At 43.9% G+C, this 19,696-nt stretch overlaps 1 protein-coding gene across 1 annotated transcript in view; it reads right to left on the bottom strand.

Moving 5' to 3' along the window:
• Positions 1-19,696, bottom strand: part of kif5aa (kinesin family member 5A, a) — a 42,967-nt gene that overhangs the window by 5,046 nt on the left and 18,225 nt on the right. The window contains exons 11-23 of the mRNA XM_056248737.1: positions 18,968-19,116; positions 17,384-17,601; positions 15,700-15,768; positions 11,491-11,697; positions 11,167-11,313; positions 9,822-10,010; positions 8,900-9,017; positions 5,153-5,211; positions 4,827-4,933; positions 4,632-4,733; positions 4,005-4,065; positions 3,328-3,399; positions 3,140-3,244 (exon numbers count right to left, since the gene is read on the bottom strand). Of these exons, the coding sequence (XP_056104712.1) occupies positions 3,140-3,244; positions 3,328-3,399; positions 4,005-4,065; positions 4,632-4,733; positions 4,827-4,933; positions 5,153-5,211; positions 8,900-9,017; positions 9,822-10,010; positions 11,167-11,313; positions 11,491-11,697; positions 15,700-15,768; positions 17,384-17,601; positions 18,968-19,116 (1,603 nt within the window). The remainder of the gene's footprint in view (positions 1-3,139; positions 3,245-3,327; positions 3,400-4,004; positions 4,066-4,631; positions 4,734-4,826; positions 4,934-5,152; positions 5,212-8,899; positions 9,018-9,821; positions 10,011-11,166; positions 11,314-11,490; positions 11,698-15,699; positions 15,769-17,383; positions 17,602-18,967; positions 19,117-19,696) is intronic.

The following is a 19,696-nucleotide window of genomic DNA, read 5'->3' as shown; positions in this document are numbered from 1 at the left end:
ACTTGATTCAAAATGTAACTTTTGCCACTCACTCCAGAGGCCACATACTGGATCTCATATGTACATCTGGCTTGAATAATATTCTTGTTAACGGCTCTGATTTTGCACTTTCAGACCACAAACTTATAAATTTCAGTTGTAGTTTTCCTATATCTATGTCTCCTCAGAAGAAAATGCTGACCTATCGTAAAATTAACTCTGTTAATTCAACTTCTTTTTCTGCTTCTATAAGGGCTTCTACTTTATCTGAATGTCTACTGTCTAACCATCCATCAGAAATCTGCTGTACTTACAATAATGCTCTGTCTCAAATACTTGATATGCATGCCCCTGTTAAAACTAGACTGGTTCCATCTACTCGTGCCTCACCCTGGTTCACTCCTGAACTTCGGATGATGAAAACTGAGGGTCGCCGTCTAGAAAGACTATACAGGAAAACTGGACTCATTGTGCACTCTTTAGCTTTTAAAGAACACCTGCTCAACTACCGGACCGTCCTTAACAATGCAAGATCCACTTATTTCTCCTCCACTATTAGGAATTCCTCGTGCAGACCCAAATCACTCTTTGCTATGGTTAACAAACTAACAAATCCACCACAACATGTTATGTCAGGCTCTGTGGAGCTTGTAAATAGCTTCTCTAAATTCTTTTCAGACAAATTGATGTCTATCACTTCTTCCATCACCAAAAACACGCATACAAGTGACTCAAACTTAATGATAACTGGACCAGCCCACTTGTCAAACCCTCTCTCTACTTTTACTCTGACTACTCCTGTTGCCATAAGTGACCTAATTGTGAAGTCAAATTCTACATCCTGCCGGCTCGATCCTACACCTACTGTTCTACTTAAGAAGTGCGTCCTCGAGGTCGCACCATTCATAACTCACATGATAAACTGTAGTTTAGCTCGTGCCATTGTCCCAGCGGAATTAAAAACTGCTGCAGTGACTCCCATTCTTAAAAAACCTGGCCTTGATCACCTAAACATGGACAATTACAGACCGATATCAAACCTAACATTCTTAAGCAAAATCCTTGAAAAGGTTGTTGCTTCTCAATTACGCTCTTATTTGGATATGAATGGTCTTTTTGAACCTTTTCAGTCGGGTTTTCGCCCATCTCACAGCACTGAAACTGCTCTTCTGCGTGTGGTTAACGACATTCTCTCATCGATGGATTCAGGGTTAATAAACATCTTGATGCTCCTTGATCTAAGCGCTGCTTTTGACACAGTCTGCCATGAATTGCTTATTTCTCGGCTTTCTGATATTGGTATCACTGGTTCCGCTCTTTCCTGGCTTATTTCCTATATCACTGACAGAATGTATTATATCACCATACAAGGTCATAATTCTGCCACCAATTTACTTACACGGGGCGTTCCTCAAGGTTCGGTTCTTGGTCCACTCTTGTTTATCATCTACATACACCCACTTGGTAGCATCATACGCAGGCATGGACTACAATTCCATTGCTATGCAGACGACATCCAAATTTACCTCACCACCAGCTCCGATAGACCATCCCTGCCTGACTCACTCACTGCATGCATCAGGGACATAAAGCATTGGATGTCCCTTAACTTCCTCAAATTAAATGATAATAAAACTGAGATATTAGTGATTGGTTCTCCAGCCTCAGTCAAAAGGATGGACCAGTCCTTCTATATTGATGGTTTCCATATAAAGCCTTCATCACTGACTCGCAACCTCGGTGTCTTATTTGACTCAACTCTGTCTTTTGGCTCTCATATTTCTTCCATTGTTAAAAACTCTTTCTTTCATCTTCGAAATATTGCTCGTCTAAGACCATCTCTCACTTTAGCTGACGCCGAACTCTTAATTCATGCATCAATCACATCACGTCTGGATTATTGCAATGCTTTATTTCTTGGCCTTCCCAAAAAACTTATTGCAAGATTGCAGTACGTCCAAAACTCAGCAGCAAGAGTTCTCACCTCCACCAGGCGTTCTGCTCACATTACTCCGGTGCTTCATGACCTTCACTGGTTACCTGTTTCATCACGTATCCACTTTAAGGTATTGCTTTTAACATATAAGGCATTTAACGGTCTTGCACCCCCATATTTGTCTGATCTACTTTTCACCTACCGTCCTGCACGCTCTCTCAGATCAACTGAACTTGGTTTACTGTCCATCCCTCGTTTTCGATTATCTACAGTAGGTGGAAGGTCATTCAGTGTTAATGCGTCAACATTATGGAATTCACTGCCACTTTCACTTCGAAATATTTCATCAGTGACTGCTTTCAAGACACAGTTAAAAACATATCTGTTTAACATGTACTTCGTCTAAATGTGATTATATGTGTCCTTTGTGATTGTAAAGTTGTGCGTCAGTGTTAAATGTATTATAAAGGTACCATGTAAAGCGACCTTGAGCTTCGGAAAGGCGCTATATAAATAAAACTTCTTCTTCTTCTTCTTCTTCAAGTTTTTAAAAACGTCTCAGTGTAAACAACAAAAACGTGAATCACTAAAAGCGATGACGTCATGCTCATGCGTGTTCAGCCTATCGCGTTTCATCGCCATCTAGTGGCCTGAGAGCAGAATACAGCGTTTTTAGTCGTTTTCGCGGATCCGTGTGAATGGAGATTGTTTTGATAATGGTGTCGTCTCGCCGTGGAAAATATACCCTTAGATAAAACTGATCTATTCATAGCGAGAACTTTTACAGCCTTTTCAGGAGGCAACATTTTGAGTGCCTACTTTCAATGGATGGATAAAAAATGATATACAGTATGAGAGAATATTACAAATAATTTGTGTTCCGATACACTTCAAGCAAAATTGAAGAATGAACTGGTGAAATGTCAATCAGGCCAAACTGAAGTTCGTTAGGAGTTCGAAACAGCCTCTGAACTCTCATTGGTCCGTGGTGATGATGTAATCGGTGGGTGTGGCTCTGAGGCTCCGCCTTCTCTGAGGTGTAAATCCTCATTTCCTCTGTTCAGACGCGAGTAAAACATGAACACACTGGAGAGACGCTTTATAGTAGAAACTCAAGCTGTAATAATCGAAAGCGACGCCGACACATTTTTTCATGTTTAATACTGTAAAGTTGCTTGCTTTTAAGACATCTATTATATAAAGTGCTGTTAACGTGATCCTGACCTGTTTATGAACCTTTGTAAGCTGATCCAGGTTGTTTTCAAGAAAGGAAATCTTCTGTTTCTGAGTGTTAGACCCCCCACTATCATCAGGTCCAATTTCTGTACTCTGTGTGAGGAAAACATGTCAGAAAGACACATAACAGTGGACATTTGTTAAGCAAAATATCCATGTTCACATGCAGAACTCACTTTTTTAACCCGAGTCGTGAGGTCTTGAACGAACAGCTTGCGCAGGTTGTGGAGGGTCTGGAGTTCCCGAGCCTGAGACAGAGAGAGAAGAGCTATATGAGAAACCGCAGGCAAGTAGATGAAAGAGTGAAAGATCTGTTTTGGTTATTAACACGTTCATTTTCAACACATGGCCCTAAAGATGATTGACAATCAATGTCATGAAAACATATGCTGAATGTTCAAGCCCCGTTTCAGCAACACAACTACTAGTTCTACTAGTTCTCTACTAAAGATCTATTAATTTTCCAGCAAATTATGTGATCTGAGCAGGTCTGAGGTGTTTATCCATTCAGCCAGAGCAGCAGGGGGAGCTCACGCACACAAAACCACTGTTAGGATGTGAAATGACATCATCATGGTGCAGAAATTCAGATGAGAATGATGTAAAAGAAGTAAATGTAGGATAAGAGGGTTACACTTTATTTTACGTGTTATTGTTACGTTACATGTAGTTATTGTAGTAATAACTATAATTATGCATAATTACTTGCAACTAACCCTAAACCAAACCAAATCCTAATCCTATAGTAAGTACATGTAGTTACTTAATATTACTCAGTCCTTAAATGTATAATTACACTGTAACAAAGACACCTCAAAATAAAGTGTAACCAGAGTTTGTTTGAGGAACTTACAACAGTCTCCTCAAGGCCCCTGAGATCCTGCTTGGACTGCTCGTGTCTCTCCTGTTGAAAGCTGACGAGAAAACCCAAACTTGAACACACATTAAACAGCCATTCCACACTGTAGCATCCCTTAAAGAGGACCCATCATGCTCTTGTACAAACTCTTGTTTTCAGGCTCTACTAGAACAGGTTTTCCTGCTTGAATGTTGATTATTTTCCTCATATTCTTACTTCCTGTCTCTATGAAGCCCCTCCTTCTAAAAAGCACACTGTGCTCAGATTGGTCGGCTGGATCAGTGTGTTGTGATTGGTCGAGCGCTTTGAGTGTGTTTGGGAAATGTCCCGCCCCTTTCCATAACCGCCAGTTTAACACACTACTGACTAACTCAACCAGGCCCCGCCCCTTTATTCTGCACATTAATTATTAAAATGAGGAATATTGTGACGTGTTCGTTCCCGTAAGAAACTCAAGACTACAATGGAGGCGTTTCAGGAGTTCAGGAACACTGACACTGATATAGAGAAGAACTCAACATTACACACTAAAGACAGATGAACATGGACATCGCAGAATAGGCCCTCTTTAACACTCACAACATGAGCAAACAATCTCAGTGTATTTGTGTAAAAACGTACGACAGCTGATCCAAGCAGGCGCTCTTGGTGTCGTCCTGCATTTTCAGGTTACTGAAACTGGAGCGCACATGAGCCAGCTCCAGCTCTAGAGCCTGATTCTTGCTGCAACACAAGTTATGACACATCAGCACCTCGTTTACAATATTCAGTGATTATTCTACAGTGCCATGAGAAGACACTGGAACGGATACTGACTCGGTAAGGTCGTCGATGAGTCGCTGTTTCTCATTAATCTCGTCCCGCAGGTGGCTGAGCTGCTTCTGACGAGACTCGGCGTGGAGAGCTGGGCGAACAGCAGCCTTCTACACACACACACACACACACACAAACAAACATCTCTGTGTGTCCAATAACATTTCACACACATTAGTGTCCATGTGTTTGACTGCTGCTAGTGACCTATTTTTAATAATAATCACATCATGTACAACATCTCTCTTATCATAACATGTATGTGTTCCTAACACTAGTCACAGGACTGTTCATGTGTAAAATAGTAGAGCCATGTATGTGCGACTTACTTTCCCTTCAGCCTCTCTGTCAGCTTTCTCTCCTCCATCCAGTTCTGCCACATTACTCTCTGGTATAAAAATAAACACAGAGCCATTAATGTAACAGTACAGACGCTGAATCTGAAATTCTTTTTCCAGTCTTTTGGATTTTTGGCAACTTTGAAGTTCTGATAAAGGAAACCCACAAGACCAATTATTTAGAAAAGATATAGCATGCTAAGACCGCACAGATCTTCAGAAAGCTCTGACTTTGGTGAAGGTAGCTTGTAGTTGAATTGCAATTAGGCTTAGAAGAATAAAGAAAGGTTTGTCAAGCAGTTTGAAAGTTTTAAAAGCTTTACAGTCAGCCAGAATAATTGACAGAAAGACCATAAGACCAATCGTCCCAGTCTCCTGGGGATAGTCTTGTTTTTCGGTGGCCCGACCCTGGCTGGAATTCCTCTTTTTACTGCAAAGAGAAATAACACCTAAGGTGGGAAATTAAAACGAGCCCCAATCATGTGCTGTTTATTTTGCCCAACAGAGGGCGCTAGTCCATACAGAAATGTTAATTTGTTATCATTTATCTTCAACTAATTACTTACTTGTGCAAGTTTTGCATTGAAAACTGGACAAGAATAAACGACCACAAAAGAATCATGTAATCATCGTCAAAGTAGATGCCGCCCATTGTACATTGCACCGGTCCCATAATCGTTTCCTCGCAGGTACTATGCCCAAAAGGGCAAGGCCCCTTCAGATGAGCCCGACTGAGTCTCACGGACCAGATGCTGGCCACCAGATATCCATCTAAGAGATCCCCTCCCAGGCCAGCATCCAGGAGAGGGCCCCCATTTCCCTCTTCCAATTTGCAGAGGGCGAGCCAACCAGGAGCTAAAGATCTGGACAATACCTCTTCCAGTGTCACTGACACACTCATACTCCACCACCGTGTTAAGGTGGGGATCCAAGGAGGGTCGGGGAGGGAGTAAGTTGCTGCCCCAAGTGGAGGAGTTCAAATATGTTGGGTCTTGTTTACGAGTAGGGTGATTCGACAGCAGCCATGGTGCGCCAGAACACACACACACACACACACACACACACACACACACACACACACACACACACACACACACACACACACACACACACACACACACACACACACACACACACCAGCTTACTGGTGGAGAGGAGACAGAGTGATGAAGCCAATCAGTATTTATGGGGATGATTAGGAGGCCATGATGATGGACAGAGGCCACTGGGAAAGTTTGGTTTTTTAATGACCACAGAGGGTCAGGACCTCGGTTTAACGTCTCATCTGAAGGACTTTTTGACAGTACAGTGTCCCCATCACTCTACTGGGCCGTTAGGACCCACACAGACCACATGGTGAACAGCGCCCCCTGCTGGCCTCACTAACACCTCTTCCAGCAGCAACCTAGCTTTCCCAGGAGTCTCCCATCCAGGTTCTGACCAGGCTCAGCCCTGCTTAGCTTCAGTGTGTGACCAGTCTAGGGCTTCAGGGTGATATGGCTGTGGCAGGTAGATCTAGGATGGGTACGCCTTGGGATCCCCCAGGAGGAGCTAGGGTAAGTTGTAGATGAAAAGGACGTATGGGCAGCCCTAATTAGCCAGCTGCCACCAGGACCTGGTCCAGCATGAGCACCAGGAGAATAGATGCACGAAAGATGTGTGGAAAACTAATGAATGCAGACCTTTCAATTTTGGGTGTACTACCCCTTTAACCATTTATAACAACATTTATAACCAGCATGATATTGTATAATGCTTAGATGATCATTACTTCAAATACATTCAAAGATTTAGGAACAACTGTTAAACTACACATTTTTTGTTAATGACTTATCAGTTATAATAAAGTGTTATGAATATATATATACACTCACCGGCCACTTTATTAGGTACCCCATGCTAGTAACGGGTTGGACCCCCTTTTGCCTTCAGAACTGCCTCAATTCTTCGTGGCATAGATTCAACAAGGTGCTGGAAGCATTCCTCAGGGAGTTTGGTCCATATTGACATGATGGCATCACACAGTTGCCGCAGATTTGTCGGCTGCACATCCATGATGCGAATCTCCCGTTCCACCACATCCCAAAGATGTTCTATTGGGTTGAGATCTGGTGACTGTGGAGGCCATTTTAGTACAGTGAACTCATTGTCATGTTCAAGAAACCAATTTGAAATGATTAGAGCTTTGTGACATGGTGGAAGTAGCCATCAGAGGATGGGTACATGGTGGCCATAAAGGGATGGACATGGTCAGAAACAATGCTCAGGTAGGCCGTGGCATTTAAACGATGCCCAATTGGCACTAAGGGGCCTAAAGTGTGCCAGGAAAACATCCCCCACACCATTACACCACCACCACCAGCCTGCACAGTGGTAACAAGGCATGATGGATCCATGTTCTCATTCTGTTTACGCCAAATTCTGACTCTAACATCTGAATGTCTCAACAGAAATCGAGACTCATCAGACCAGGCAAAATTTTTCCAGTCTTCAACTGTTCAATTTTGGTGAGCTCTTGCAAATTGTAGCCTCTTTTTCCTATTTGTAGTGGAGATGAGTGGTACCCGGTGGAGTCTTCTGCTGTTGTAGCCCATCCGCCTCAAGGTTGTGCGTGTTGTGGCTTCACAAATGCTTTGCTGCATACCTCGGTTGTAACGAGTGGTTATTTCAGTCACTGTTGCCCTTCTATCAGCTCGAACCAGTCTGGCCATTCTCCTCTGACCTCTGGCATCAACAAGGCATTTCCGCCCACAGAACTGCCGCTCACTGGATGTTTTTTCTTTTTCGGACCATTCTCTGTAAACCCTAGAGATGGTTGTGCGTGAAAATCCCAGTAGATTAGCAGTTTCTGAAATACTCAGACCAGCCCTTCTGGCACCAACAATCATGCCACGTTCAAAGTCACTCAAATCAACTTTCTTCCCCATACTGATGCTCGGTTTGAACTGCAGGAGATTGTCTTGACCATGTCTACATGCCTAAATGCACTGAGTTGCCGCCATGTGATTGGCTGCTTAGAAATTAAGTGTTAACGAGCAGTTGGACAGGTGTACCTAATAAAGTGGCCGGTGAGTGTATATATTTTACAAGATAAGGGTTTAATGCTTTTTACGTTTATTAGCAACAGCAAGTAGTTTTTGTGGCACCTTGTGCATTATATTGCATTGAGCCCCCTCAAAATATAATTTAGAGTAGTATGATTTACTATGCAACATTACAGCACTACATTTAAAATGATCAAAATACATAAAACCTTAATCATCACCATTGTCTGTATTCATAGATGATAACACTGGATTATATATTAGCTGTTTGGTTTCAGCATCCCTGTTACCCTACAGAGGACATGTGGCTTGGAGAATGAATGGATAGATGGATATTTGACATTGGACTATTCTTTGCGAAGTCTTGTCAGCCCAAGTGTTGTAGGAGGTGTTGAACCTCTTGCCTTCTATCTGGGTCCTCTATTAGCCCTTTCGATTTTGGGTTGTTTATTGCTTCTCTGGTTCTCCATGAATAACTCCTGCCTGTCTTCTGGACTACTCCCTCTAGCTTTACATTTACTAAAGAGATCTGAAGATAGATCCTGAATCTGTCTTACACTACACAGGGCGATGTATCTAGACAACTCTAGGAGTTCTGACAGTCAGACGTATAGAAGTTTGGAAATCTATATAAATATCTGGAAATTCGTCATAGAGCCTGAAGGTCTGTGCAGAGTTTGTGTTTGTGTCTTACCCGAGTTCTGCATCATGTAAAGCTCTTCACTGAGAGCATCATAATTATCCTCCAACTGCCTCTTCTTCTGCTCCACGTTCTGCATGTACTCTGTGAGAGAGCGGATCTTCGCCTCATGCTGCTCAGACACACACAGGCACAGAGACACAGAGTGAACACACCAGAACACACAGCAGATCTGGGCCAGCATGACCCACACCTCATCTACTAGCATAAGAGCGATTCCTGTCATGTAATAGTGTGCAAATTAATGGCCTGATGAAAATGAAGCCAGTCAAACCTGCTTTACTTCCAACGATACTTAACCGAGTTAAAATGATGTGGACAGATACATATTTATTGTTACTGCAATAATTACTGAAATGTTAGAAGATAATCATAGTGAACGTAGCGGTTCAGGGCTTTCCATTGGAGCTTTCGCACCGGAGGAACCTCTTCATGGTTCCTACAACTATTGGCGGGAGTTCCCGGATGTCGGCGTGTTCGCACTGCAGGAACTAGGAACGATTTTAGTTCTAGGAACTCCTTTTGGAGGAACTAATTTACTCCTACTTCTGAGTCATCTAAACCAGTGCTATAGGAACTACAGTGACGTTAGTGTTCGCTGATTGGCCGAACGCATGTGAAACACCAGCACACGCCATTTTTAAAAAGGCTGTGTAAACACACAGATTATAGCCTATATATTTACTCCAGAAACTAACTCTACGAACATGGAAAACAGTGATAGAGGGAGCTCTTAATCTTTACGCTGAGGAGAAAATCCCACGCAACTTTGAGGGAACCAAGAGAAACATGATTATGTATTTCTGCTCAGCAACACTGGACATCAACACACGGCCTACGCTAATAACTTTTCATTACTGTCTACTTTCTATGTATGACAGTTCTTTAACGTACGCACACACTCACACACACACACCTGTGAGATGAGCAGCTGGCAGGACGACAGCTCTCGGCTGGTCTCCTCCATCTTGCGATGGCACTCGAGCTGCATGTTCTCCAGCTGCCGGCAGCGCTTCACCATCGACTTCACCTCAGACTTGATCTTACTGATGTAGAGCCGCGCCACAGTGAACTCCTCCTCGATCGCGCCGCTGATCTCCACCGGCTGCACACACACACACACGTTACAGACACATACACATCTGCATCTAAAGGAAAGTGTTGAGAAAACTTTTGTGTTGAGAAAAATATTTTCAAGGCCCCCCCCCCCCCAGAAGCTAATATTTTGATACACTGTTGGTCTCTCTTCATAACTCATACTGAGTGAACATACTGCGATCAAATATATCAAATATGTCAAATTAATATTTTGAGTTCAATTATTGACTTGAGTTTTATTATTGACAATTATTGGCAAGTATCTGCATGATAAGTGGGATAATTACGCAGTGGGGTCTTGTGTTACCCTGAAGAGTTTCTTTTGCATAACAATCTGCTGACGGCACACACTCTCTTAGCCCTGCCGTGCCCCTCTTTTAATAACTGTCACAATATTTCTTCCATGTTTTTTTAACAGTAATCCTCTGTTGTGCCACTTTTTATGCAAAAAAATTAAGTGATTGTTAAATCTTAATTTTTAAAGATTAATAAAACTTTTTATGTTTTATGCCTTCATTTGATTACAACTTTTTTTTGATAAAAAAAAAAAAAAATGAAATAAGTAAAGTTTTATGAATTTAATTGATTAGACATGCTTTTTGTTAATTAAACCATTAAAATCGAATCCAGTAAATTGAAAACGGAAAACACAGAATTTAAATTAATCGTATATCATAGGGGCACAAAAAATGTGATAATTTATTCCTAAATTGTATACGTTTCATTATGTCAATTAAAAAACTAAAAACTTCTAGAGCTTATTTTCTAGAGCTTATTTCTAGAACAAATGTATTTTTTCCCCTGTAAAATGTTTCTGAATTCTGAAAATACATGCTTTTTGAGTACTAAAATGTAATTTAACCACTAAAACGGAATTCAGAAAAATTTATGGGGACAAAAATAAAAGGAATTCGTGAAAATGATAAGCTCTCATAAGCTCTAAAAGTTTTTTTTAATTTTTATTATTAGTTTTATTAAAATTTGTACATACATGTTCATTTTATATTTTAGTTATTGTTGTTATTCTTTGTTTTATACACTCTGAGCTGTCTTACAATGCCTTGTATTTGTCTTGTATTTTTGCAACGTACTTGTCTGTAACTGAAAAATAGTAATCATACTAATAAATAAATAAAAGCTCTCAGTAATCTGAGGACTCTTACGAGCTTGATCTCGCCGTTGCCGACGATGGAGCTGAACTCGCTGAGGTCCTTCATCAGCCCGTTCAACACGTCAGCGATGCGCTTCCTCTGCTGTGAGCTCACTTCCTGCATCTGAGCAAGCTCCGCCTCCAGCTCCATCAGGCTGGCCTGTAGAGCAGAGGCAGCAGTGAACACACACACACACACACACACACACGCACGCACCATCTTGTGGCTGAGCTGCTCTGCGAGCTGCTTGTTGTGCAGGCTCTTGTCCTCACACACACACACACACACACACACACACACACACACATACACACACACACACACACACACACGCACCATCTTGTGGCTGAGCTGCTCTGCGAGCTGCTTGTTATGCAGGCTCTTGTCCTCCACCTCCTGGCTCTTCTGGTCGTAGTTGACGGCCAGCTCCTCCAGCGCCTGCAACACCTCCCGCACCTCAGCTTTAGCGCTCTCGCTTTCCGTCTGCAGGCGGCCCAGCTCCGTCTGCACCTTATCAGAGTCGCCACGTGTCGACGCCAGCAGCTGCACACACACACACAACAGCCATTATAGGTGACATATTATGCCTCTTTTCACCAGATGTAATATAAATCTATGATGTCTCCAGAATGTGTGTGAAATTCATCTCAAAATACCAGATCATTTATTATAGCTTGTCAAATTTGCCCCCTTTTGGGTGTGAGCAAAAACACGCCGTTTTAGTGTGTGTCTCTTTAAATGCAAATGAGCTTTAGCTCCGCCTCCATTCAGAAGAGGGCGGAGCCTTTACACGAGCTTCAGAGACTCCGGCAATAACAACACAGGCCGATCTCACTGATCCAGAATCAGGAGTAACAGCAGCGAGTGCAGCCTTACGGAGAGACTCAGGGAGAGCTTCACTTTTACACGTTTCTGAATGTTAGCGGAGACATTTCTGTAGTTGTTGTGGAGTTACACTGATCATCTCCTCATCATGTTGAACTCTTCCACAAGTGTCCACAGTTCCTGAGGTGTTTATAAGACAGCGGTGACATGTTCTGGTCAATAGTGTTCAGTGTCGTCTGTGCTCGACCACAGAACAGTTTCAGGCTTTGCTGGATCTTCTCCAGTGCGTTAGAACTGGTCTCTGTTGGCGCTCGCGGAACCAAATGTCGACTGGTCTGTGTAAACATGCAGATTAAGGACCGGGAATATTATAATAAGATCCTCTTCATACGCCAGAAGGAGCGAAATCTGATCGGCTTATTTTATAACATGCTCTCAGAGAAAGACTCACCAGAACAGAGTTACTGGGTTTCACTTTACATGTGTTCTGTGTTGGTAGAAGCACCGGATTATAGCACTTAAACATGGGGAAAGGCAGAATTTTCAAAAAGTTTTTGTTAATTACATGTAACGTTTGCTGATTTGCAGTGAGGCTGTCAAACGAAGATTTGGACTTTGAATACTTGGCTGAAGTAAAATAGACACCTGAATGATCCTCGATCCTACATGCATCAGGGACAAAAAAAAACATCCAGTGCTTGGTTTGTGCTTATTGACTGTTGTTCACTAGTATTTTTCCAGAAATAATATGTCAATATAATTAAAATTTCGATAAAATTCTAATGCAGTTGTTCAGCCCTGTTGATAACCCTAATTTGCAGCTCATGCTAATGTAATGTCTGCATCTACTAATCTTTCATTTTATTGATCTAATGAAATGACACATGGTTCTGTTTTTGGAGAGATCACTGAATAATTTGGGAGCATTACTACAGTAACCCTAACCCTAACCTCTCCTTGAACTGCCACCATAACGTGGTGGAGGGCTTTGAGTACCCGAACGACCCTAGGAGCTATGTTGTCTGGGGCTATATGCCCCTGGTAAGGTCTCACAAGGCAAACAGGTCCAAGGCGACGGGTCAGACTAAGAGCGGTTCAAAAAACCCTTATGAGTAAAATGAAATCGAGGACCGTGACGTCGCCCGGTATGGCGCAGCCGGGCCCCCACCCTGGAGCCAGGCCCGGGGTTGGGGCTCGTATGCGAGCGCCTGGTGGCCGGGCCTCCCCCTACGGGGTTCGGCTGGGCTCACCACCTACAGGAGGAACCGTAAGGGGCCGGTGCTGAGAGGATCGGGCCGATCCCTGAACACGGAAACTAGCTCTAGGGACGTGGAACGTCACCTCGCTGACGGGGAAGGAGCCTGAGATTGTGCGTGAGGTTGAGAGGTTCCGACTAGAGATAGTCAGGATCACCTCTACGCACGGCTTGGGCTCTGGAACCACACTCCTTTAGAGAGGATGGACTCTTCACCACTCTGGAGTTGCCCACTCTGGGTCATTTCCCTGCGCCTACGGATTGGGAATAGGCATCTCACTGTCGTGTGTGCCTATGGGCCAAACGGCAGTGCAGAGGACCCGGCCTTCTTGGGGTCTCTGGGAGGAGTGCTGGAAAGTGCTCCGACTGGGGACTCCGTCGTTCTACTGGGGGACTTCAACGCCCACGTGGGCAACAACAGTGACACCTGGAGGGGCGTGATTGGGAGGTACGGCCCCCCTGACCTGAACCTGAGCGGTGTTCAGTTATTGGACTTCTGTGCTAGTTACAGTTTGTCCATAACGGACACCATGTTCAAGCATAAGGGTATCCATCAGTGCACGTGGCACCAGGACACCCTAGGCCGTAGGTCGATGATCGACTTTGTGGTCATTTCATCTGACCTGCGGCTGTATGTCTTGGACACTCGGGTGAAGAGAGGGGCGGAGCTGTCAACTGATCACCACCTGGTGGTGAGTTGGATCCGATGGCGGGGGAGGAAGCTGGACAGACTCGGCAGAGCCACGCGTACTGTAAGGGTCTGCTGGGAACGTTTGGCCGAGTCTCCTGTCAGAGAGATCTTCAACTCCCACCTCCGGCGGAGCCTCGACCGGATCCCGAGGGAGGCTGGAGATATTGAGTCCGAGTGGACCATGTTCTCCACCTCCATTGCCGAAGCGGCCGCTCGGAGCTGTGGCCATAAGGTCTCCGGTGCCTGTCAAGGCGGCAATCCCTGAACCCGGTGGTGGACACCGGAAGTAAAGGATGCCGTCAAGCTGAAGAAGGAGTCCTATCGGGCCTGGTTGGCTTGTGGGACTCCTGAGGCAGCTGATGGGTACCGGCAGGCCAAAGGGACTGCAGCCCGGGTGGTTGTGGAGGCAAAAACTCTGGCCTGGGAGGAGTTCGGTGAGGCCATGGATTAGGACTATCGGCTGAAGAGATTCTGGCAAACTGTCCGGAGGGAAGCAGTGCCCTACCAACACTGTTTACAGTGGAGCTGGGCAGCTGCTGACCTCAACTGGGGATGTCGTCGGACGGTGGAAGGAATACTTTGAGGATCTCCTCAATCCCGCCGTCACATCTTCCATTGAGGAAGCAGAGGCTGAGGACTCAGAGGTGGACTCGTCCATCACCCTAGCTGAAGTCACTGAGGTAGTCAACAAACTCTGCGGTGGTAAGGCACTGGGGGTGGATGAGATCCGCCCTGAGTACCTCAAGTCTCTGGATGTTGTGGGGCTGTCTTGGCTGACACGCCTCTGCAGCATCGCGTGGTGGTCGGGGACAGTGCCTCTGGGATGACAGACCAGGGTGGTGGTCCCTCTTTTTAAGAAGGGGGACCGGAGGGTGTGTTCCAACTACAGGGGGATCACACTTCTCAGCCTCCCTGGGAAAGTCTATGCCAGGGTACTGGAGAAGAGAATACGGCCGATGGTGGAACCTCGGATTCAGGAGGAACAGTGCGGTTTTCGTCCAGGCTTCGGAACACTGGACCAGCTCTATACCCTCTACAGGTTGCTGGAGGGTTCATGGGAGTTTGCCCAACCAATCCACATGTGCTTTGTGGATTTGGAGAAGGCATTCGATTGTGTCCCTCGCGGCGGCCTGTGGAGGGTCCTCCGGGAGTATGGGGTCCGATATACCGGTCGATCTACGTTCCTACTCTCACCTATGGTCATGAGCTTTGGGTCATGACCGAAAGGACAAGATCCCGGATACAGGCGGCCGAAATGAGCTTTCTCCACAGGGTGGCTGGGCGCTCCCTTAGAGATAGGGTGAGAAGCTCGGTCACTCGGGAGGAGCTCAGAGTAGAGCCGCTGCTCCTCCACATCGAGAGGGGTCAGCTGAGGTGGCTCGGGCATCTGTTCCGGATGCCTCCTGGACGCCTTCCCGGAAAGGTGTTCCGGGCGCGTCCCACTGGGAGGAGACCCCGGGGAAGACCTAGGACAGGCTGGAGGGACTATGTCTCCCGGCTGGCCTGGGAACGCCTCGGTGTCCCCCCGGAAGAGCTGGAGGAAGTGTCTAGGGAGAGGGAAGTCTGGGTATCTCTGCTTAGACTGCTGCCCCCGCGACCCGGCCCCGGATAAGCGGAAGAAGATGGATGGCATTACTACAGTGTGCTGACTCATCTTGTATGTTTTGTACTTTTTTTTTGTTTATTATCTGAATTTAAACCTTTTAAATGTAAGCCTTTCACTATTGGAGTAATTCATATATTAATAATTAGCATGACCCAGATGACCTCTGACCTCATCCTGATCCAGGATCTGCTCCTTCAGCTTCTCCGACAGCTGACACTGGAGATTGATCTCATCATCCTGAAACACAGTGGAGAACACAAGGGTAAGACAAACACTGACAGCAATAAAGTCCTGTTTATCTAGTTATGCATATACAGTCAAACCAAACATTATTCAGACACCAGATATCATTTATGATGTTTTTTTACTAGTGTGTGCAGGACACTATAGTTCATTTATTTAAGTGAGGAGAGCAAAAGTAAACTGTGACATATTATACCCAAATATTCTTTATACAGTGACTACTAGTAACATTTATACAACATTTGTGACCACAAATGATTCGGACACTTTGAGCTGATCATGTTTTGCTGAAGTGTGTTTTCTGTAATTGCTAATGCTCTTTTTTAGGGCTGACTTCTAATAGTCGAGGGTTCGACGATTCGATTCGGAGAGCTCTGATTCGACTATGAACCTCATAGTCGAATAGTAGGGAAGTGTTATGTAACCAATAGGGGTGTGACGGTTATTATATAACCGTGAGACCGACGGTTATAGTTGAACACCGTCATTAGAACTCTATAACCGCCAAAACCGTGCTATTAAAATATTTTTTACAAACATTTTTTATCATAGAGAATGTTTAAATACTAATATCATCTTATGAGGGAAGCGGAGGCGGAGTTAGTGGTGCGTCGGAGGCTGAGTGCTGGAGATGATTCGGGAGAGGTCTGTGCACCTTACCGATCAGAGCGCGCGCTGACACGGAGTAAAGCCTTGTTTATACTCGACGCGTCTGCACGAGCGCGAAGGTGCGCGCGGCAAAAAATGACGCGTTGGGTGCGCAAGCCCGGCAAGACCCCATTTCGCTTGGCTGTGTGCACAGCTTTTTTTGTAACAGCGCGCGCGACGCCGCATCCGAGGATGAACGACTTCAAGCCGAATCTGCCCGAGCATGTAGGCTACGTCTCACCGCACCGGCTCGCAGTTTGCGCGTCTAAATTGCAAAGTTCATTGCAAAGTTTTTTTGTTAAGGTTTTGTTTAATGTGTGTGATTTATTTAAAACAAAGCACGTTCATTGCAACGTTTTTTTTGTTTGTTTTTTTGTTTTTTGTTAAGGATTCATTTAATGGAAAGCACATTCACTTCTAGTTGTCTTGCTGTTCATTTTAAATAAACGTAGAGCGAGTTGTCCTATAACAGACGATGAACAGTTATTCAACCGAACGTCTAGCTGCTATCTAAAAAAAAAAAAAAAGGTTAGACTATCAGTCGACTACGGCAAAATCTAACGAAACAGATTCGACTATGAAAATCCTTAGGCGAAAACAGCCCTACTCTTTTTACACACACACTGAACAACATGAAGCATTGCTTGGTCACTGGTTGAGCTAAACTGGTATTATCTAATTGTGTAGTTAAATTTAACAGCTGACAGATATTCAACATAATTCATGTGAGTCTAACAGAAGGACGGACAAAACCAGTGAAATACCCACTGATCTGAGAACTCTGAGTTTTGCTCATATTTATCACCAGTTTCTAAACTATAGCGAATAAACTGTGATAATGTGGGAAATGTTGAAGCTGTCTGAATGAATGTTGGACTGTTGATACTGTACTCTGATACTGATCTGACAGATGCAGTGAGTGTTGATTTGAGTTGTCTGCGCGAGTGATCATGTAATTGACCTTATCGTCCAGCTGGCGGTAGAGTTTGCGGATCTCTTCCTCATATTTCTGCCGCTCCTCCTCGGAGATGCGCACCACTATAGAGGAGGAGTCTGAGTCTCTCTCTCTCTCCCGCTGGCGCTCCGATGAGGACCTCTCGTTATCCAGAGCCGTGTCCTCGCCGGCCTCCAGCTTCACCACATCAGCGTCCGTCTGCTCCGTCTCCGGGACGTGCTCTCCTGCGGGACACAACACATCAGAGGACAGCACACAACACGTCACACGACACATCAGAGGACAGCACACAACACAGCACACAACACATCACACGACACATCAGGCGGGGTTAGTGTCTTAGCAGTGACTTACAACTGGTATTTGAGTAAGAATAACAGGAAGGGTTATGATGTAATCACATCAGATACATAACATTAAATTACACACATATATATATATATATAAGAAAATTAGGGCTGGGCAACGATTAATCGCATCCAAATCCATCCATCCAAAAGTTTGTGTTTTTAAATATATACATACATATGTGTGTATACAAAATAATTATACACACTACACACACACATATATTATATAAAACAGAAATGTTTATTTTGAATGCGATTAATCGTTGCCCAGCACTCTTTTTTTTTAACGTCTTATAGTATTACATATTTCCAGATTTTTTATTGATGAATAAAGTGGCACACTTGAATCTGTTCGGTGTCCCATTTGTCACTTTATCAAACTTTTCAGTTATCTTTTGAGTTAATATTTTAAGTAGGCTTGAGAGGATTAGTCCATTATAGAGCTAACTAGTTCTAATCTCTCTTTTATATAAAGAAGCTGTATCTTTTCCAACTACACTCACTTCTGCAGAGGAACGCTATGAGTGAGGCTTTACAGCAAGAGTGTGGACCCTGAAGCTGCCTCGTCAGATCAGAGTTATCCAGACCTGCTCCTATCAGCCGATCGCGGCGCTATGACTGGCCTTTAGTGCTGACGGTGAACACCCTGACCATGATCTTCTTGCATACACTTAAAGGGGTGGTATAATGAGTCAATAATAAGTCTATGATGTGTGTTTGTGTGTCACGTTTTGGTTTGTTCATGTCATGTTCCATGTCTGTCATGTGATTCCCTGTTTGTCATGTGATCCTGCCATGTGTCTTGTCATTGGTTGCTCGTCTGTTCATTGTTCACAGGTGTCCCTTTCATTAGTCTGCGTATTTAAGCCCTCGTGTTTGCCATGTGTCTTGGTCAAGTTTTATTTCACTGTAACCTCAGCTGTTTTTAAGTTTATGTTCATGTCCTTGTTTTTGTGTTTTTCATGCCACACCATGTTTTTGTTTCATGTTTAATCTTATTTGTAATAAACTGCACTTGGGTTCTATCATCTACACTTGCCTCCAGTGGATCCGTTACAATGTGTGTATCTCACCCTCAAAAAGTGACAATTTTAACATGCTATACAAATATCTGTGCGGTATATTGAGCTAAAATTCACATACACAGTCTGGGGACATGAGGGTTATATTATATCTTGTGATTTGGGGCATCATAGGAGCCTCTGAAGGCGGTGTGAATGAGAGCAGTGTTGGGTCTCACCGCTGCGCCAGCGCCTCAGCTCCAGCTCCAGCCTCTGGACGGTGTCCCTCAAGCTCTTGCTCTTCTCCTTCTCCTTCTCATACTTCCTCTTCCACTGCTCCGCCGTCAGCTCCAGGTTAATGGAGGCCGTGTTCTTGATGGTCTTAGCACTGCACACACACACGGCTCTCAGAAATCAGCACTGCATTGTGTTTTCTTCTCTTCTCTGCCTCAATGATCTGCAGTTAATTCAAGCTAAGATCTGCCATTGATTTACACTGACAGTATGTTCAACACTCACAATGTTTCCAAACACAAAAACACTTTCACACCGCGGTTCTAGGGTCAGTGGATATTTAACAACGACTGGGTCATTTTTTATTTTTTATTTTAAGGAATTAATTCATTAAAGGATTTAAAGTGATCTAAGGGAATAAAGAAAAACAAACGTCTTTTTGCAAAAGATATTTAAAATATGCACACATTTATTCTTAATCTAATATGTCGAAAACGCGAAACGTTCTTTGTGTTGTCACATTCAGTTATGAATTACATTAATCATGTAGGCTAATCATTATAGCATTTTTCAATTAAAAATGGCGAAATTTGATAAATAGAAAAAGTTGATTATATTGCATCATTTTTGCAGATTACTACTGTTGGTCAATGAACATTTCAAATAATATAACATTTCATTAATTCGTTGTCATATAATAAATGTTTAGCTACTTCTTACCACACACTTTTTCA

Source organism: Rhinichthys klamathensis, unplaced genomic scaffold, assembly GCF_029890125.1.
Source record: "Rhinichthys klamathensis goyatoka isolate OS25496 unplaced genomic scaffold, OSU_Roscu_1.1 h1tg000057l_1, whole genome shotgun sequence".
In the NCBI taxonomy this organism is placed as follows: Eukaryota; Metazoa; Chordata; class Actinopteri; order Cypriniformes; family Leuciscidae; genus Rhinichthys; species Rhinichthys klamathensis.
Note: the sequence above shows the minus strand (reverse complement) of the source record. Positions and strands in the feature narration are given on the sequence as shown.